Below are 22,530 nucleotides of genomic sequence, written 5' to 3'. Positions count from 1 at the left end.
TTCGCCCACCTACTGGGCGTTTTCAAAGACCTATTTTTTTTCTAATCTATTTTATTCTGTTCTTTTACTTTCTATTCTATTTCGTTCTGTTTTACTATATTCTTCGAATTTTCTATTCTTTCTTTTCTTATTTTCTATTCTATTCTTTTATTTACTATTCTATCTTGTTCTTTTTTACTCTATTCTTTTATATTCTATTCTTTATTTTCTATTTCTTTATTTTCTATTTTATTCTATTTGGAAATTCATATTCGAAAACTATTTGAATTCAAAAACATTTCAAATTGGATTTGAATTGGGTTTGTTTAGTTATTTTGGATTTGTGTAAATTCCTTACTACTGTAACATCCGAATAATGAAAAATTCTTCCAAATTTTAATTTGGAATGAAACGACCCGCACATGTCCAATTGTAGAATGTATGGCAATGGAGATTGTGCAATCAGATTGTACAGTGTATGGCCAGCCTCAGGTGACATCTCCCCTTCCTATATAAACCATTTTTTCTCTCCCTTCACTAGTAGTCCTGTGTGTCCCCTCCCCCCAGGCTGTGTGATTGGAGTCACCCTCGGCTCCCGGTGACCCCAGTGCCTGTTTCTGATTTCCTCCTCCATATGGAATGTAGTCAGCAGAGAACTTTCATCCTCGCTTCACCATTACGTCACCACGTCCAGTTCTCACCAGGGGCAGGTACTGCACAACCAATCCGTTTACGCCATTCCTGCAGGGGCGGTAATATGCCCGTTTCTGCCCCGCCTCTTATCCAATCAGGAAATCCTAAATGCCATGACTGACGTTCTGTAGACATTGGACTGCACACCCAGGCAATGGAAGGAGGCGGGTTTTCCAGGGACTGGCCGGTGATTGGCGGAGAGCGCTGACAGACAGCCGTGGAGGCAAATCTTGCGGCAGCCCGCGCTGGTCGGGGCTTTCCCTTGTAGTGAAGCATTCAGTCGCGGCTGGCTCGGTGTACGGACGTGTAGTGACTGGTGAGAGGAGCTCGGTACGGAGATGACTTCCACACACAACTACCAGAGCCTGGAGGCCAACAGCAAGCCCAGCTCTAGGTAAGACCCGAGGCCTGGGAGCTCCGTACACCCAGCAGAGGAGGGTGGACCCCCGGCTGTGTCTATACACTCCGGGGGGGATATATGGCGCAGATATGAGCGCCCTGCCTGCTGTCACTTGTGGTTCACCAGGCCGCATATGTGTGCCATCATCTGAGAGGGGTTCCTTAAAACTGATTGCAAGCTCTTGGGTCCAGGGCTGCATCTGTATGATCCTGGATGGGTTCTCTGACATCTCCAACATTTAAAGCCCAACTCCAGCCAGAACCGCTTTCCAGTTATGATGGGAGCGATGAAATGTCTGTGACACCGCCGGGGAGATTTACCCTCATCCAGTGTCTCCGTGACAACCTGGAATGTTACCCAGAAAAAGGGACAAACCTTTCCTTCTAATGATAAAAATGGGGTTTGGAAACATATCTGTCATTGGAACAGGAAGTGAGAGTAAATCACCACAATGGGGACACCGATCACCATGGAAACCTAGAGAGAGCCTGATCTAAAGAAGAGAGCGGTTTTGGCTGGAGTTGGGCTTTAAGGTGTCATTAAAGGAGACCTCCGCCCTCCCTTCTATTACATCATGTTAAAGAATTGCTTCTTTTTTTTTAATCAATACTTTGGGTTCCCAAGGGTCTCATTCACACAGATGACGAGTGGTGGTAAAATCAGGCAGTTGTGCCGCAATCTTGCTGCTCTGCTTTCCAAAAACTAAACCACATGATTCCCCCGCCGAACACCACCCATTGAAGTGAATAAGGCACACTGCATGGCGATGGCATGCAATGCACACGGATGTGGCACCATAGTGGGTTGGCATGTTGGGGGTTAAAGCAGACAGTGAGGAGACAATATGTCACCCCCTGATCAGACATTCTGCTGTGAATCTCTTTTCAGAGGGGCAGCGATTATAGCAGCAGGCGTGAATCACCCTCATCTGCCATCGCTGTGCTGCCTGAAGCCCCCCCACCCCGTATCATACCATACCGCATATCTCAGAAGGCATTGGGGGCAATGTAGAAGAGTTGGATGCGTCCTCTTGGGGGGGAGGGGCTGCAAGAACCTGGATGAGACTGCCAGCTCCTGATGATGCAGGAGTTTACTTCTTTATTAAATATAATGCAGTGAGAAAAGTTTAGAGGGGACAAAGAAAGGGGGTGAAGGTCCTCCGTGTGAAATGTGATCTGTAGCTGCATACTACAACACTCATCATGTATGTTATTTCATTTCTGTCTGCAGCCTGTCACTCTCTATTTCCATCTTGATGGGTGACTCCACTACCTTGCAAGGTCCCATGGAGCCACCTTTTACAGGCGCGCTTCAGCGGCATACGTATACTTTGTTCTTACGTTGTCGGGAGATTGGGGAGGTCGTCTGGGCTGCACGCATGCTTTAGGACAGGGATCCTCAAACTCTGGCCCTCCAGCTGTTGTGAAACTACACATCCCATGAGGCATTGTAAAACTCTGATATTCACAGACTTGACTAGGCATGATGGGAATTGTAGTTCCTGAACAACTGGAGGGCCGTAGTTTGAAGACGACTGCTTTAGGAAGATGTAGAGCTGCTGTGAGTGGGCATGGGATGGAGGGGCATACACTATTTAATCAGTAGACCAAGTTTTGCTGATGTCACTGGTCATGTGACCTCTGCAGTGCACACTCCCTCAGTGGAAATTTAATTAACTAGTGGCACTGATGCACTAGGAGTAAGGCTGGCCATACACTATACAATGTTCTTGTTCAACTTTCCTTTAGATTTACCAAAACCATGTAATATAGGGTCAAACCTAAACACTTTCAATGTGTATGCAGTCAGGCAGGCCCTTGCACTACATAGTTGAAGGTAAATCTAAAGGAAATTGAATAAGAAAATTGTATAGTGTATGGCCAGCCTTAGTAACTATAAATAATACAATGAGGTTCCTTAGTGTATGTTGGATACTTTGAAATAAAAATAGGGAGCAGGTAATGCAATTTTAAGCCCTCGTTCACATTGGAGCGACCTGTTGTGTGATTTGACAGGTCAAGTTGCACCCTATTACTGGCAATGGCAGTGTTCAGATCGGTGTGGTGCCGCATCGATTTGAAAAAGTAGTTCCTGTACTACTTTTGGCGGTTCCAGGTGTGACTTGCATAGACATCTGTGCATGAAGTCGCACAGACGTCTTCAAAGTCGCACTGTCGTGATTTTAAAATCGTGCGATTTTTATCAGAATTCAAAACTGCATGCGATGTGAACGAAGGCTCAGGCCCATTGCAAACTGCTGCCTAAAAACTGTATATATATATATATATATATATATATATAGGCATACAGGCTTTTTTTTCTGATCAAAATGCAGCCCATTGTTTTTTAATGTCCCCATACACACAGGCACATAAACATGCACTGCATATAGATGATTAAAAATAATAATAGAGAAATGTGAGTTGCCGGGCAGTATTCTACACGCATGCGCCTGTAAAATGTTAATTTGAAGAGGTTAAAATACAATAGAGCTAGAATTTATTCTGTTCGTGTCCGTTTGTATCCATAAAAGAAAAAATGCAGGAAATGTTGGCCAGGAATACGGATGTTCAAACATCAGTACCGTGTGTAAGTACCCTTAGCCTGGCTTCACAACTATGCGTTGTGGGACGTCGCATTCCTCTGCACATCACATGCGATGTCAGTACATTTTATATGCCTCAAATCGCATTCTAGCCACACCAAAATGGCACAAGACCACCCCCCCCCCTGCACTTGATCGCATGGGTGTGAACACTTATGCAATCCAATTCTGGCAATCGCACTGCGTTTTGCAGGCTATTCCGGGTGTCTTTAGTCTAACATTGACACCCGCAGCAGATTGCATGGACGCCACACACTTCTGGAGACGCTGCGTTTTCTGCATCGCAGTGTGAACAAGGGCTTAGTGTGCTGCCGTGTCTGCGAGCGAACCACTACACTATCCTCCCTCAGTACATGATACATTTATTAGATGTGAATAGATGGACGGGATTCTGCAATACTGAAGAGGAAAGAATGTGTGTATGTAGGTTAGTAGGCTTCAGGACCTGTCAGCATTTTGATGGAAAGGTGCGACCTGTCGGCATTTTGGTGCGACCTGTCGGCATTTTGATGGAAAGGTGCGATCTGTCGGCATTTTGATGCGACCGGTCAGCATTTTGATGGAAAGGTGCGACCTGTCGGCATTTTGATGCGACCCATCAGCATTTTGATGGAAAGATGCGTTTACAAGAATCCAAACAGTGATTTTCATTGTTTGACTGACAATGGTAAAGCAAGCTTCCGGCCTCCTGACTTTCTAGGGACGGTTGGTGTGTTGCATGTATGGATGTATGGATGTGAGCTGTGCTTAGCGTCTGGCTGGTCCTCCACATCGCAGATTGCCGGTCTGCAGCTGTGCTAAGCTCGGCATGTGCTGTCATCCCCCGTCTGCAGTCTATGTGTCACTCCCAGCACAGCTCTCTTTCATACATTGTTCTAGATATGGTGACTTTTCTCCCTCGTTTATATGGAGCAGCGAGGTGTGTCCCCTCCAGCCGTTTGCCAGACTATTGTCCCCTATGTAGGAGGTGCATCTGACTCCAGCAGGCTTTGTTCTGCTGTAGGTTTGCGATGAGGAGGATCAGGCTGAGCTCCTGGTCTTTGATTACAGAATCCAGAAAGGTCCTTGTGTGTGGCCGTGCCATGTATGCAGAAGGGGTCTAATTATTGTGTGCCGCTCCTGATTTCATTGTTTTATCAGCACTGCAAGACCACGCCTAGGCTGAGCATCCTTTCTGATGAAACAGCGATGATACATGGCTAATTTTATTGACACACTACAGTGCAGTTTAACCTCTCGCTGGCAGATACTTCATTTAACCTTCAAAGCAATTTGCTCCAAGCAAAGCCACCTCCAACAAGTGGTTAAATAGCTTGGTTGCATCAGATGTAGTCTGGCTTTTTTTGCTGCGACATAAGAAAATTGTTGCATGCGATTGGACAGCGTACTGATAATATCACACTATATAGGTGTAATATGATTCATTGTAGTCTCACGAAATATGCCCAGATTCCCCCCGCCCAGCCCCCAATCCACATGTTAGCAGCGAGTCTGCGAGGTCTGAACATGTGCCGTGTTCTGCAAATGAATTTTGCTGAAGGCCAGCAGTCAGCTGGGAGATGTCAGATCGTGACTGCGGCCCGCAGACATACAAAGCCGATCATTTTCTCTGGTATGATGTGACAGTGATTTGCATTGTGTGCAGGCTGCTAAGGCCCAGCTTAGTAATTATTTGGAGGTTTTGTCTCGGCACTGCTTTGGTTGTGGCCTGACGCACATGAAAGGGTCGCAATTTGCTGCAATGTGTTTATCCTGCAATAGTAATCAGCCGGTCTATATTTATACATGACATGGCTCTTTTCAGTTAGGTCTAGTCACTGCTAGAGATATCCACTTTCATTTCTAAACTAATTCTGTCTCCACAGCATTCTAGAACTTCCACTTTCCAACTGAATTTCAGTAACCTTACTGGAAGAGATGTTTAGGGAGAGGATTGTATTCTTTTTTTGTATAATCTTTATTTTAAACTTTAAATTTCCGCAAATAAACAACTGTAAGATACAAGAAGAAACATAACAAAGAGACAAGGGAGGGCATAATGCACATAATTCAGCAAAGTGGCGATGGAAAAAGCATAGACATAAGTGCAACCAAGTTCAGCAAGATGCGCCCCCCCCCCCCCCCCCCCGGGTAGAGGCCCAACCCAAGCCAGTTTGGCTTCAGGGTTCCCCTAGGTCCGGGCATTCGGCCCCATTCGACCCATAGCTCCCTCTCCGAAGAGACGGTAGAGGGGAACCCCATGCCCCCAGGTATCAAATTTTATCAAAAACTCCAGCATAACGGGCGATCCAGGCCCACCGCCTCAGGGCGAGCGGTATCGTAGTACCCGGAGAAAAACACTTAAAACACAAAAAGGGGAAAGTTTCTGCCAATAGGCTCAAACAAAGAGTGTCCACGCCCGGCTCCAGCGATAATGCAGCCAGCAACATTTGCAATCAGGTCTAAGGCAAGTTCGAAGTCTGTTGAACCAGCTGTTGAAATGTGGGATCGGCCAAGGCCAAGAGGGCCAGGTCCAGGCTCGAGGATACCCAAGGCGAATTGGGGGCGTAAAGCCACCACTGCGTCCACGTAGCGTCATACCTATCCCGGGTATCCCTACACACAGCCACCCAATCCTCAGCCTCCATTATCTCTTTCACCTTTCGCAGCTAGTCTGCCTCACTAGGGATGCGTGGGGTCTTCCAATGAACAGGTATGAGGCGTTTGGCTGTGTTGAGCTAATGCAGGAGAACACTCAGTTTATATCTAGGGATGGGCACGGGAGGGGCATGCAGGAATAACAGGCAGGTCCAAACCCAGTCCATCTAGAATGTGCTTTCGTACCATCTCCCAAGAGAGGATTGTATTCTTATAAAACTGGTAATGACTTGTCCCATTCATCCATAGCTTGTCTTATTCTTTAATGTTGTATATGTCTAAGGGATTATTCACACTTACCGCAGCCCCTGTTGCCCCCCTGAAATGCAATCTGCGATGGATTGTTTTTCAGAGGAAGGTTAATGGGCAGCTGATAGGTGACCTAAGTTGCTTCCTCACCGCCATTAGTCCCGGTTCACACTATAATGATGACAGACAATGATTCGGAGTGCACTGCTCTGAAAATCACGTGATGTCTGTGCGATGCGAATTCAGCCATACAGATTGTACGGATGAATTTGATTCGGACACAACAAGCACAGGACCCTTTTTTGGGTCCGCAGCAGAATCCGATTGCATGGTGGTTTACTCTTATGTAATCCGATTCATGTCCGAACTGACAGTTTGCACTGCGATATGCGAACTGATCTGGGGGTGTCGTTAACTTTGTATTGACACCCCCAGCGATTCGCATATGGCAGTGTGAACTGTCTGCGAATTGATTGCGATGTGAGAACCTGCAGTGGATTCGCAGGGTTCCTGCATCGCATATACGTGAACCGGCACTCAAACCTGAAAAGCCTTCACCACCACACTGCAAACCAATGCATTACACATGGTTGCAGCACTGCCCACTGTTGACAGCTGAAGTGTTAAAGAAGTTGTAAACCCTCATGTGTGTGTTTTTTTTTTTTTTTTTTTAAATAAAAATTACAAACATGCATATACTTACCTGCTCTGTGCAATCTATTTGCACAGAGCAGCCCCGATTCTCTTCTTCTTGGGGCGCTCCAGGCACCTGTTCTTCATCAGGTGCCCCCATTTTCTTTTTCACTTCTATTTTATAAGTGATTAATAATTAACTTTTTTCTTTCATTCATTGACGGGCACAGCTCTGCATATTCAGAACCAAAGGTTTCATCCCCCCCCCCCCCTACAAGAGTAGGACACTAGGCAGAAAAAAGGCTTGGCTATGCAAAATTGAATTTGTTCATTTTGTAAATAACTTTTCAATGCTTTGTACCATTACTGACAGCTGAAGTGTAAACAAAACCGTTGTGGCAGATATTGATAATGGGTATCGGCGAGTACTAAAGAAAAAGTATCGATACTCTTTAAAAAAAAAAAAAAAAAAACGGTGCGTCCCCAATCACAGCTGCAGAATGTATACAGTTTGTTTGATGCAGAATGTATACAGCCCTGTCTGGCTGCTGTTTCAACCTAAAGGGGACCATAAAACGGTCCCAACCACCTATTTCCTCAACCCTGAAAGATGATTGGTTCCCGTCTTTACAGGAAACGCAAGCCAAAACAGTGAAAAAAACCCTTCAACCCTCAGTTTAGATGATTTTTCCTACCGCCCAGAATGGCCATTTGGTCAGCAGGCCCCCTTGATGCAGGTCCGCCTGCTTTGTCTTGCCTTGGCCTTCTACCTGGGTAAGAGGGTTCCCTTTTTTATTCCCAGGATCATGCCCCCTTGGAGTTGTAGGGGGTCGGCTCCTGAAACCCCTGGCTGGTAAGCCCTGTCCTTCTCCTCCCCATTTGGGGGATTTTGAGAAGGTCTTATGGTGCTGAGGCTTCTGGCCTAGTGGGCAAGCTTCAGTTACAGATTGAATGACCCCTTACAGCCTTCTACTATCTGCTCTGACCGGAGGAAACACGAGTGAATAACAGCACTAACGCCCATTTCTGAGAGCTAAGACTGTCTACTGTAGTAGAGATTCAGGTGCCCATACCTGACTGGTTCTGTTTGAATCATCTGTCATGAAAATACTGAATGTGTAGGAAGATAAGAGATTGAACAGAGCCAAAGAAATGTGTCCCCCATGCATTGTGTTCTTCCTTCTTTCTTCATTCGTATTATTTAAAGCGGAGTTCCACCCTAAAATAAAACTTACCTCCATCTTCTTGCTCCGGGTCACCTGAAAAACAAATGGATAAATGCAATTTTTTTTTTTTATACTTACCTGGTTTAGAAGAAAATATACTCACCTTACTTCCTCTTCCTCCCCTCGGCGGCGACAGCAATCCGTCACTTCCTGGCTAGCAATGACTCCTGGGAGCTAAATGTCATCGCTGAACGTCATCGCTCCCAGGAATCAATGCGCCTGCACCGGCCCCGACGTCAGTTCCGGTGCAGGCGCCGTCATACCTTGCAAAACAGCTTCTGGGCATCCCCAGAAGCTGTGCAGGGATGACGCTGCAGCACCGGAAGTGACGGCGGGGCCGGTACAGTGCATTGTGGGACCGAAGAAGACGGAAGAGGACACAGAAGAGGACACACTGGCTTCAAGCTGCCCACACCTGAGATGGCAGCGCTGGACAATACTTTTTCAAGGTAAGTATTTCTTCTAAAAGGTAAGTGCAACCCGGGACAGTTCAGAGGCTATCCATTGTGGAATGCACTAGCCCTGACTGTCCCGGGGGTATTTTTATTAAAAAAAAAACTTTCCCAGGGTGGAACTCCACTTTGAGGAAAAAAACAACCAAACAAAAAAAAAAAAAAAAAAAGCGAACCATAAAATTTGGTGGTGCTGTTTTATACAGTCTGTGATCTTTTTTTCTTTTGATTGAGATCTCTTAGCTGTATGTGTCTTCTACAGTTGAAGGTCATCCATGTGTATAGCAATCATCACTCCAAAATGAGTAGGATCAGACTTCATTCATCTAATAACTGTGGTATGTTAAGTGACGTTTCCCTGAGCTGGTGAAATAAGCTGTAAATTGTGTGGCGGATTGATGGTAAAATGTGAACTGCGTGAAAAAACTGTTGGCAGAGTCGGCCGGTGTATATGTTACATCTGGAAGAGAGTTGAAATCTATTTTTTATGGTGAGTTAAAGCGGAACCCAAAAGGGGAAGTTCCGCTTTAGGGACTCATCCCCCACTCCTCTTGCATAATTGGCACTCTTGAGGAGTGGTGTGAGGGGGGGGGAAGGGTGCAGGTACTCGATTTTGACTGGTACCCGCTCCCACTTCTGTTCTGAGCGCCACGGCACTAGGAAAACTTTGGTTCCTGCTCTCCCTCCCCCCTTCATTCTTCTGAGACACTAACAGGTCCCAGTAGACTGCATCCACCAATTCGGGATGCGCCACGCCATGCGCGCAGTGGGCACCTGGCTGTGAAGCCACAAGCTGTCACAGCTGGGTGCCCATAGTGAAGATGCCGAGGGATGAAGACGGCTGGGGTGAGCTCAACGATAAACCTTGGGACAGGTGAGTGGCTGTTTGTTTTTTTTTTTTTTAAAGTCAGCAGCAACACTTTTTGTAGCTGCTGATTTTTTTTTTTTTTTTTATAGGTGGCTGGAGCTCCTCTTTAAGCTAGCCAATCATGGATGGAAATGTAGCTGGTTCAGCAGGGACCAGCCAAATTTAGATTAATGTATAGGCAGGGTGTTTGCACAGAAGTCAATCTACCCACCGACTTCTGTACAGCCGCCCTGTCAGATTTTTGCCGCTCGATCCGCACTGATGGCTATAGCCAGCATTGCTGATCAGTGTATTCTGACAACAGGGAAGTCTCCCTACTTTTAGGCCCCTTTTACACATACTGTCCGTTCAGTTCATCAGTTCATTCACCTCAAAATGTATCCGTTTTTTCATTTTTACATAGAGATGCATTGATGTCCGTTATTTCATCCGTCAACGGATGGATGAAAAACGGACAAACGGACCGTATGTGTGAAAGGGGCCTTAGTATACAAAGGTATATATCATAGGTAAAAAGGCGCTGGTAATCTTAATATATCACGTGTTATAAAAATTAATAGGTGATTTAAAGTGTAATATATGTGATTAAAAATTGCTACAAATATATATATGATCTACTATTGGTGCAATTAGCAAAGAAAAGTGCATACCAGTGCAATTTCAATTCAGAAGTGTTTGTGCTTCTCAAAGTAAATTAATCCACAAAGGTGGATTAATTTACTTTGAGGTGACTGCCTGAGGACGCTCGTTAAGCGAAATGCATTGTTGTCAATGCTAACCCGGAAGTAACACACAGAGGCATTCGGAACAGAGGCTGGGATACACATCCACCGCTGCAATACAAAGAAAGGGGGAAAGGAGATACAGGGTGCTGCAGATCCCCGGAGAATATCTTCCTAAGACCCAAAAAAACGATTTTGTACTGCCGAATTGCCCAGTGCCAGGAGGGCACAACAAATAGTAAGAGGCTAATTGTCACCTTATAGTGTGTGTTTTTTGGAGAATAAAACAGTATTTCACTATTGGAGGCTATTTGTTCTTCTATATCTTTATGTGTATGGGGGGACTACATGGTCCAACTCGAGTAATATAGGAGCCAGAGATCCAAGCAATCGAGGAGAGGTCTGATCCACCCAATAAAGGGATCACAGGCGTTGGGGGTCCTTGTGACCTGCTGCTAGCTGGTAAGAGGCCACGGTTGTCACATCCCAGCACCTGGAGCACTGTGAATGGATTAATAAGAATTCACCAAGCACAATTTTGATTGCATGCTATTGCTTGGACTTTTAAACACTACTTGGAGCACATTTATATATTTATACTTTTTTATATATTCTTATGTGATTTTTGTATGGAATTCTTTATATATTTATTTATTGGTTCACTGATCCACACCTTTGTGGATTAATTTACTTTGAGAAGCACAAGCACTTCTTAATTGACGGTTGTCACATCCCAGCACCTGGAGCACTGTGAAGGGATTAATAAGAATCCACCAAGCACAATTTTGATTGCATGCTATTGCCTGGACTTTTAAACACTACTTGGAGCACATTTATATATTTATATTTTTATATATTCTTATGTGATTTTTGTATGGAATTCTTTATATATCTATTTATTGGTTCACTGATCCACACCTTTGTGGATTAATTTACTTTGAGAAGCACAAACACTTCTGAATTGAAATTGCACTGGTATGCACTTTTCTTTGCTAATTGCACCAATAGTAGATCATATATATATTTGTAGCAATTTTTAATCACATATATTACACTTTAAATCACCTATTAATTTTTATAACACGTGATATATTAAGATTACCAGCGCCTTTTTACCTATGATATATACCTATTTATTGTTTTATTACAATTAAAAGGGCAGCAGGTTCAACAATCTTTTATTTAAAGGGCCAGGCGCCTTCTCTTTTCTTTTTATTGCTTAGTATACAAAGATTCAGCAGGCTGATTGGCCAGAGGAGGAGCCAATCAGCATGTCCGGCAGATGCGATCACTCCCCATGGAGACACAACGGTGTTCTGTCTATGTAAACAAGGCAGACCGCTGTTCTGTCAGAGATGAACACAGGGATCCTGTGTTCCTCCTATTTAGGAACGCAAATCTGTGTTCATCCAGTCAGTCGATCCCCCCATACAGTTAGAAAGCACTCCCTAGGAGCACACTTAACCCTTCCATCGCCCCCTGATGTTAACCTCTTCCCTGCCAATGTCGTTAGTACAGTAACAGTGCATATTTTTAGCACTGATTACTGTAGTAATGTCACTGGTCCCCCCCCCCCCCCCCAAAAGTGTTGGGTGTCTGATCTGTCCGCCGTAATGTCACAGTCCCGCTAAAAATCCCTGATCGCTGTGATTCCTAATGATCCTGCTTTTTTTTCTTGCTGCATGTATCCAATATCCCCTTACAAAAATATAAAAAATTGGTCTTGTTCCATATATTGAATGTGGCCAAATCTTGTATACCATTGTACTGGAAAACCCAGTCCTCTCCGACCATTAGCGACTGTATTCGCAAAATTGAAGATGTCAACAAAATGGAAGACTTGGTTCTGTCAGCACAACACCACAGGGAAAATATGATCAGACTTTGTCCTTTCTGATAGAGGACAAAACTTGCTATGTCCTGGGGCACCTAGTGTCTAATGTTGGCACATGACCATGAGAGTTTAGGTACCTGGCAAACCTTGTACACACGCCCACACCAGTCCTCCCCCCTCCCCTCTTCCTCCTATCCTTCTTGCCTGCCCCTCGTGCTTCTAGTTCCTTATTCCTCTTTCTACTCGTTCACACTCATCCTAAAATAAGAAGGGGGATGAAGCGGATGTTGCTGTTACAGAAGCAACTGCACTTTATTTTTTGTTGTCTCTTTATGCCTTAGAGATCCGTATCTCCACGAACTGTTCTACGTATATGTACTTACTTACCATGCTGTGATCTATGCTATACAGAATTGCTTCAGACATGCTCCTGTTTATTTCTGTTGTTACCACATGTTGTTTCTTAGAGTCGGTTCACACTAAGGCGACACGACTCCTTACTACTTCGGAGCGACTTGCAGGGACTTCACATAATGGAAGTCTATGCAAGTCGCTCCGAGGTCGCCCTGAAGTAGTACAGGACCCTTTTTCTAAGTCGGAGCGACTTGTGTCGCTCCTATTAGAACGGCTCCTGTAGCGGTTAATGGACCGCGAGGGAGCACGACTTGTCAGGCTGACAAGTCGCGCTAGTGTGGACCGGCTTTTACTATGTATTGTAATTATACACTCTGGTTCATATATTTGCAAAGAAAATCCCTGATCGCCACCATTCCTATTTAAAAAAAAAAAAAAAAAAAAAGTAAATGACATAAACCTTTCCCCTAGTTTTTAGACGCGATAGCTTTTACACAAACCAATCAATATACTCTTATTGCGATTTATTTTACCAAAAATATATCGCGGAATACATATTGGCCTAAATTTATGAAAAAAATTGATATTTAAAAATTATTGGGAATGTTTTATAGCCGAAAGTAAAAAAAAAAAAAAAAAAATATATATATATATATATATATATATATATATATATATATATATATATATATATATATATATATATATATATATATATATGTGTGTGTGTGTGTGTGTGTGTGTGTGTGTGTGTGTGTGTGTGTGTGTGTGTGTGTATATATATATATATATATATATATATATATATATATATATATATATATATATATATATATAATATACAGTGGGTACGGAAAGTATTCAGACCCCCTTACATTTTTCACTCTTTGTTATATTGCAGCCATTTGCTAAAATCATTTAGGTTCATTCTTCTTCCTCATGAATGTACACATAGCACCCCATACTGACAGAAAAACACAGAATTGTTTACATTGTTGCAGATTTATTAAAAAAGAAAAACTGAAATATCACATGGTCCTAAGTATTCAGACCCTTTGCTGTGACACTCATATATTTAACTCAGGTGCTTTCCATTTCTTCTGATCATCCCTGAGATGGTTCTACACCTTCATTTGAGTCCAGCTGTGTTTGATTATACTGATTAGACTTGATTAGGAAAGCCACACACCTGTCTATATAAGACCTTCCAGATCACAATGCATGTCAGAGCAAATGAGAATCATGAGGTCAAAGGAACTGCCTGAAGAGCTCAGAGACAGAATTGTAGCAAGGCACAGATCTGGCCAAGGTTACAAAAAGATTTCTGCTGCACTTAAGGTTCCTAAGAGCACAGTGGCCTCCATAATCCTCAAATGGAAGACGTTTGGGACGACCAGAACCCTTCCTAGAGCTGGCCGTCCGGCCAAACTGAGCAATCGGGGGAGAAGAGCCTTGGTGAGAGAGGTAAAGAAGAACCCAAAGATCACTGTGGCTGAGCTCCAGAGATGCAGTCAGGAGATGGGAGAAAGTTGTAGAAAGTCAACCATCACTGCAGCCCTCCACCAGTCGGGGCTTTATGGCAGAGTGGCCCGACGGAAGCAAAATTCGTGTGCAGTCTTTTGCACTTTTCAACAGACAAGACAGCCCTGGACAAAAGACGGACCGACGATCGGTGTGTGTGTATGGGGCTTTAGTTTATGTTTAAAATTCAATGCAAATTCACCCATTCATCCAAGTCTCTATGCTTTATTTTATCTGAGAAATCACTTTGAAAAAATGTGGTTTTGTAGCATTTACTTCCTGGAATCGATCTGTCATTGGCTCAGGCATGCAGGCAGGAGGGTGTTCTTAGCTGGGAAAATTCCTCCTCCTCTCCTAAAGAAGCAAAATCTCTCATCCACTCTGAGAATAACAGACAGAAGAGATACAGCTGCAGGAAAAAGTATGTGAACCCTTTGGAATGATATGGATTTCTGCAAAAGTTGGTCATAAAATGTGATCTGATCATCATCTAAGTCACAACAATAGACAATCACAGTCTGCTTAAACTAATAACACACAAAGAATGAAATGTTGCCATGTTTTTATTGAATACACCATGTAAACATTCACAGTGCAGGTGGAAAAATTATGTGAACCCTTGTATTTAATAACTGGTTGAACCTCCTTTGGCAGCAATAACTTCAACCAAACATTTCCTGTGGTTGCAGATCAGACGTGCACAACGGTCTGGAGTAATTCTTGACCACTCCTCTTTACAGAACTGTTTCAGTTCAGCAATATTCTTGGGATGTCTGGTGTGAATCGCTTTCTTGAGGTCATGCCACAGCATCTCAATTGGGTAGAGGTCAGGACTCTGACTGGGCCACTTCAGAAGGCGTATTTTCTTCTGTTTAAGCCATTCTGTTGTTGATTTACTTCTATGCTTTTGGTCATTGTCCTGTTGCAACACCCATCTTCTGTTGAGCTTCAGCTGGTAGACAGATGGCCTTAAGTTCTCCTGCAAAATGTCTTGATAAACTTGGGAATTAATTTTTCCTTCGATGATAGCAATCCGTCACGGCCCTAACGCAGCAAAGCAGCCCCAAACCATGATGCCCCCACCACCATACTTCACAGTTGGGATGAGATTTTGATGTTGGTGTGCTGTGCCTCTTATTCACCACACATAGTGTTGTGTGTTTCTTCCAAACAACTCCACTTTGGTTTCATCTGTCCACAGAATATTTTGCCAGTACTGCTGTGGAACATCCAGGTGCTCTTGTGCAAACTGTAAATGTGCAGCAATGTTTTGTTTGGACAGCAGTGGCTTCCTCTGTGGTATCCTCCCATGAAATTCATTCTCGTTTAGTGTTTTACGTATTGAAGATTCGCTAACAGGGATGTTAGCATTTGCCAGTGACTTTTGTAAGTCTTTAGCTGACACTCTAGGATTCTTCTTCACCTCATTGAGCAGTCTGCGCTGTGCTCTTGCAGTCATCTTTACAGGACGGCCACTCCTAGGGAGAGTAGCAGCAGTGCTGAACTTTCTCCATTTATAGACAATTTGTCTTACTATGGACTGATGAACAGCAAGGCGTTTGGAGATACTTTTATAACCCTTTCCAGATTTATGCAAGTCAACAATTCTTAATCGTAGGTCTTCTGAGAGCTCTTTTGTGCGAGGCATCATTCACATGAGGCAATGCTTCTTGTGAAAAGCAAACCCAGAACTGGTGTGTGTTTTTTATAGGGCAGGGCAGCTGTAACCAACACCTCCAATCTCATCTCACTGATTGGACTCCAGTTGGCTGACATCTCACTCCAATTAGCTCTTGGAGATGTCATTAGTCTAGGGGTTCACATACTTTTTCCACCTGCACTGTGAATGTTTACATGGTGTGTTCAATAAAAACATTGCAACATTTCATTCTTTGTGTGTTTAAGCAGACTGTGATTGTCTATTGTTGTGACTTAGATGATGATCAGATCACATTTTATGACCAATTTGTACAGAAATCCATATCATTCCAAAGGGTTCACATACTTTTTCTTGCAGCTGTATTCTGTATATACTATAAGGGTCCTTTCACACGAACGATCCAATCAGATTCTCCTGTCAGTTTTTCAGGCGGATCTGATCAGATCCTCCATGCATCCCTATGGGGCAGCGGATGTCAGTGTAGACATGTCCGCTGACACCCGCATCCGATCCTGTCTGTGAAATCCGGACGGATGGAAACCCTATTTTTCCATCTGTTCAGGGGATCAGATCGGATAGGATTGGATGAGAACGGACAGGCGGTTCGCTCTCATCCAATTCCCCCATAGAGAGCAGTGGGGCTCTGACACCTGTCTCCGCACACAGAGAGTGTGTTTGTTTGATTTTCAAATCATTAGTGGGATCAAATGGACATTGGTTTTCAACCAGTGACAGGAAAATTAGAAGGAGCAGAATAGAAAACTTCTTCGTCAAAGGAATTTTCAGACAGTGTATGTGGTTTTCCTTCAGAAATGACATTCGTTTTAAAACTGAATGTTAAAAGCAAGTGAAATTTTCAAACAACATTCTTTTCATTCAGCGAATGTACAAAGATTTTTCCTATGAATATTCTCGTCCAAAAATCGATACATGTATGCAGTGATGTATTTAGGTTTTGTGCTGCCCTAGGCCTGACTAAACTTGGGCACCCCCTAATTTAAATATGACCCACCACTTCCTGTAAAGGCCACACACCTTCGTGTTTATGACCCGCCTGTTATGTGTAAACCACAGACTACAACCAGTTTTTCAGTGGCCAACAGTGCAGCCCCATCAGTTTCCATGAGTTCAGCCTCATCAGTGCAGCCTTATGAGTGCAGCCTCATTACTGGCCATCAGGGTGGCCTCATCAGTGGCCCATCAGTACAGCCCCGTCTGTGGCCATTAGTGCAGCCTATCAGTGCATCATATCAGTGCCCATCAGCGCAGCCTCATCAGTGGCCATCAGTACAGCCCCGTCTGTGGCCATTAGTGCAGCCTATCAGTGCATCATATCAGTGCCCATCAGTGCAGCCCATTAGTACAGAATATCAATGCAGCCCCATCAGTGAAGCTTATCAGTGCCCACTTTTTTGCTGCCCCCCTGCAAAGTGCCGCCCTAGGCCTGGGCCTTGTTGGCCTAGGCCAAGATACAGCACTGCATGTATGGCAAGCATAAGGCTCAGTTCACACCTATTCAGTTTGCTTTTGATCGGTGTCTGCTGTGCTTTTTGCTATGCATTTTTTGCACACGCGATTTGCATTTTTTTATGCTTTTTTTTTTTTGGGTAAATTTGTTGTTGGGCAGATTAAAAACCGCAAATCACTCCAAAAAAGCAATACATTCTTTTCTGCAGGTTCTCCTTTGATGTCTATTGAACCAAAAAAGCATCGTTTTGAGTTTTAAAAAAAAAAAAAGTCCTTGACCCTTTCCAAATACGCAGCGGCTGAAAAAAGAATAGATTTGAACGTGTTCCAATGTCAACGGAAACCATGGTAAATGATCTGTAGTGCGTTTCTGTAAAAAGCACCAAAAAACGCATAGGTGTGAGCCAGGCCTAAGACGTTTTGTATCAGCGGGCATAATGGGGGTTAAAAAAACGAAAGTTACCCTTTCATAGTACAAAAAGAGTCGATAATCGCTACTGTAAGGGGTTCATTTATACTTTGAAACAGTGAAAGTAATCTATATATATATATATATATATATATATATATATATATATATATATATATATATAATATATATATATATATATATAACCAGAAGTAGGATATATGGGCATTTTAACTAGGCGTCAGACATGAAGTTTTATATGAAGGGAGATATAATTCTTTTATATTAAAGTAGTACTAAAAGCTGAGCCTTTTTTTTTTTTCTATGGATATGATAATTTTAAATGATGTCCAATACTGCTAAAAGTTTTTTTACTTTAAATGTAATTGTAATGCCTTATATTACCTCCAGTCTATCAGCCTCCACCTTCTCTGGGTTTAGATGCTGATCGTCCCTGCACAGAGTCTTTTTTTAACAACAAACCTGTTATACTTCTCTGCTCTGTGTAATGATTTTGCAACAAGCAGCCCTGATTCTCCTCTTCTGGGGTCCCCCACCGACGCTTCTGGCTCCTCCTGCCTTCAGTGTGCCCCAATAGCAAGCTGCAAATATAGTATAGAGTGCCCCTATAGCAAGGTAAAAAAACTTCTGCCTTTAGAACCATTCACTTCTTGCCCAGGATTACATGTCCCATGAGGCATTGCTCCTCATACATTCACCTTCATGAGTTCTCAGGCACTTACTGACATGTATGAAAGGGGTACTGAGCTGTATGTGTGCTGCACTGTGTATACTGACATGTATGAAAGGGGTACTGAGCTGTATGTGTGCTGCACTGTATACTGACAGGTATGGATGGTGTACTGAGCTGTATGTGTGCTGCACTGTGTATACTGACAGGTATGGATGGTGTACTGAGCTGTATGTGTGCTGCACTGTGTATACTGACAGGTATGGATGGTGTACTGAGCTGTATGTGTGCTGCACTGTGTATACTGACAGGTATGGATGGTGTACTGAGCTGTATGTGTGCTGCACTGTGTATACTGACAGGTATGGATGGTGTACTGAGCTGTATGTGTGCTGCACTGTGTATACTGACAGGTATGGAGGGTGTACTGAGCTGTGTGTGCGCTGCACTGTGTATACTGACAGGTATGGATGGTGTAATGAGCTGTATGTGTGCTGCACTGTGTATACTGACAGGTATGGAGGGTGTACTGAGCTGTGTGTGTGCTGCACTGTGTATACTGACAGGTATGGAGGGTGTACTGAGCTGTATGTGTGCTGCACTGTGTATACTGACAGGTATGGAGGGTGTACGGAGCTGTGTGTGCGCTGCACTGTGTATACTGACAGGTATGGAGGGTGTACTGAGCTGTGTGTGCGCTGCACTGTGTATACTGACAGGTATGGAGGGTGTACTGAGCTGTGTGTGTGCTGCACTGTGTATACTGACAGGTATGGAGGGTGTACTGAGCTGTATGTGTGCTGCACTGTGTATACTGACAGGTATGGAGGGTGTACGGAGCTGTGTGTGCGCTGCACTGTGTATACTGACAGGTATGGATGGTGTACTGAGCTGTATGTGTGCTGCACTGTGTATACTGACATGTATGGATGGCGTACTGAGCTGTATGTGTGCTGCACTGTGTATACTGACAGGTATGGAGGGTGTACTGAGCTGTATGTGTGCTGCACTGTGTATACTGACAGGTATGGATGGTGTACTGAGCTGTATGTGTGCTGCACTGTGTATACTGACATGTATGAATTGTGTACTGAGCTGTATGTGTGCTGCACTGTGTATACTGACATGTATGGATGGTGTACTGAGCTGCATGTGTGCTTCACTGTATTTCTTCATATGTAAACAAATAATGCTTTCTGTATGCAGGCCAACTAATCAGCTAACCAACTAATCGATTATGAAAATAGTTTCATATTTTCATAATGGATTACTTGTCGATTAATTGATTCCTTGTTTCAGCCCTATACCTGTTTGCTTTAAAAAGTGGGCAGTGGGTGTTTGAATTTGGCTATTTTAGTACAGACACAACTGTATACATTTATAGTGACCTCATTGCTCCTATGTACTGTATATTGTATAGCAGTAATTTGTAGGACCCTCCATTAGGCAGTTTAGTCAACAATGGACTTCTGAGTCAGGCAGTGTAGAGCTTCACAATATATCAAGCTGTCTGCTTTGTTTCCATTTGAGAAGTAGAGACATTAGTCTTTAGTAACAATATTTACAAAGGGTCATGTGTCTATATTGCCCTGGTACACTTTGTTAGAGCCTAGACAGCATGGAAGTTGCACTTAAGCCCTTGTTAACCTGTCTAGTCATAGAATGGTTCCTGTATATTGTAGGGTAGTAATCCAACTGTTGAGGTGCTCATGGACAGCAGATGAAAGTCAGAGTGAACACTCTTATCTTTTTTTTTTTTTTTCTTATCTTATTTAGTTCTAGGTGCCAAAAAATGCATTCAAAGCCAATTGACTGACATCTTTTTTTCTTTTTTTTTTCTGTGGTTGATTCGGGGGGGGGGGGGGGGATTGCGAGGTACAATGGGGGAAATCTTGCAGCTGGACTCAGTGCAAGACATAAGGGGATGATTCAACCTATTAGTATGTAACCTTAACCAGACCCCCCCCCCCCCTCCCCATTCCTTGTCCTAAGTTAAAGCAAAGCAGGTGTATTTACTGTACTAAGTACTAGCATTACTGTTATGCCATCATCAAAGTTTGCAGTAAACTGAACTCAAAAAGTAAAATTTGCTGTGATAGGGAACATTTATAAATGGTATTGGTGTGCAAGACAACTATAAATGAGGCCCAACACAAAATTGTAAACTTGCTGGGATTTTTTTGTAAAAATACATTTAGTAGGGATGCACCGAAATGAAAATTTTGGACCGAAACCGAAAATGCAGGATGCCCTTGGCCGAAAACCGAAACCGAAAATGACTTTTTCCCCCAAAAAATGTTTTAAAATTGATAGAAGAGGGGCATACACCAAAAACAGGCAGCGACGTACACCTGTCGCTGCCACCCTGTCACAGTATATGTACTGTGATGGGTTGGCAATAGGTTAATTTAATTACCAATGGTATTTGTATTATGCAGCATGAGGGGGTTAATATATTGTCACTGCTGGTCACTCATCTATTAGTGACTGACCAGTGGCAGGTAATTAACCCCTTTGTGCTGCATTAGTGCAACCAGTGTTAATTAACACTGATACTGGTTGCACTAATGCAGCACAAAGGGGTTAATTACCTGCCACTGGTCAATCACTAATAGATGAGTGACCAGCAGTGACAAAACATTAACCCCCTCATGCTGCATAATACTAATATCATTGGTAAGCTGCCTCAGCTCCCCCCCATCTCCCCCCACTGCCTCAGCGTCCTGCATTCAAAAGTCCCGCCTCTGGCCGGCGGCACCGCCTCTCAATGACGTCCCTACTACGATCTGTGCATTATGAATGGACATACCAGGTCGGGGGGCGGGGCGAGCGGCCGGTATAGAGAGAACTAATGTGATTCTTCCCTGTCAGCTCAGCACGTCTATGTGTGAATGAGAACAGAACTGAGCTGACACCGGGGGCGGGGGCGGGCGGAGCGGCCGCTATTAGCTGTAACTATGTGAGAGCTTCTCTTCCTTGTCAGCGGAGATACATGCCTGTCAGTGAAGAGAAGCTCTCACATAGTTACAGCTAATAGCGGCCACTGAGACAGTGGACGAGGATGTAAGGCAGTGATAGATGGGGAAGTATACCAAGAAGGGAAGCATACCTGGCAGGAGTCAGACACAGGGTTCACACCCAGCGTCACACTGGTGCTTAGAAAATTAGAAGCCGACAGTCGCCAGGTGCAGCCTCCCCATATGAGCACAGATGGAGACGGCGTGACAGGACACCAGCGCCAGGGGTGGCGTCACCTCCCGCACAGATATGCGTGGCGCCCATGCGCTGCGGCGGCCCCCCAATACACACACCTCCGCTCAACTGGGTCAGAGGGGGAGGGGAGGGAGGCGGGCGGAGGGCATCGCAGTTCCCAAGGACAGGCGGAGCCACGGACAACACCGCTGCCAAGTAGCCAATGTCAGCATACATTATTGTACTTAAAATAAACTTAGCAGAATGGAGTGAAACCTTGGAGTTGTGAAAAAAAGAGGATATACAAATAGATAAATGATAAAAAAGGGAGATCGGAAAAAAAAAAGGAAAAAAATACATGGCTGGTGGATCACACCTCCATCCCTTATGTGAGCAGAGTCTCCTGCTCTGGTGGAAAACCAGGAGATCACAATACGAACTCTGCGGGAGTTCGACTGGATTCGGAATTTTCAGAAGTCTGCTCTGATTCCATCCACAAAGCTGGACTATCTGGGCCTGACTCTGGACACGGCCTGAGCCAGAGTGCTCCTTCCTCTGCACAAACTCCATGAATTGCAGGCTGCAATTCACCCCTCCTGCTGTCCAACAAAGGGTCATCTCTCTGGACTTGCATGTGGGTGCTGGGCCAGATGGTATCTACCTTTTTGAGATGATTCTGTTTGCACAGTTCGACATAGGAGGTCCATGCAAAGGGAAATTCTGACTGCTTGGTACAAGACACTGCTGTCTCTGGACAAACCGATCCGGCTGAGTCAGGGCACGAAGGAGTCCTAGATATGATGGCTTCATTCTCTGGCGCTTCGGCTGGGAAAATCCTTCCTCCCCTTGTATTGAACAGTGGTCACCACGGATGCCAGCCTGTCCGGCTGGGGAGGCATCCTCGGCAAGCATTCTGCTCAGGGGATCTGGACGCTGGG

At 44.1% G+C, this 22,530-nt stretch overlaps 1 protein-coding gene across 1 annotated transcript in view; it reads left to right on the top strand.

Moving 5' to 3' along the window:
* Window positions 1–947: 947 nt before the first annotated feature.
* Window positions 948–22,530, top strand: part of JPT2 (Jupiter microtubule associated homolog 2) — an 89,156-nt gene continuing 67,573 nt past the window's right edge. The window contains exon 1 of the mRNA XM_082262259.1: window positions 948–1,066. Coding sequence (XP_082118385.1) covers window positions 1,011–1,066 — 56 coding nt within the window. The 5' untranslated portion in view covers window positions 948–1,010. The remainder of the gene's footprint in view (window positions 1,067–22,530) is intronic.

This window comes from Pelophylax lessonae (assembly GCF_965119305.1).
Source record: "Pelophylax lessonae genome assembly, chromosome: 6".
Taxonomy (NCBI): Eukaryota; Metazoa; Chordata; class Amphibia; order Anura; family Ranidae; genus Pelophylax; species Pelophylax lessonae.
The sequence above is the reverse complement of the archived record's forward strand: the minus strand, read 5'-3'. Positions and strand labels throughout refer to the sequence as shown.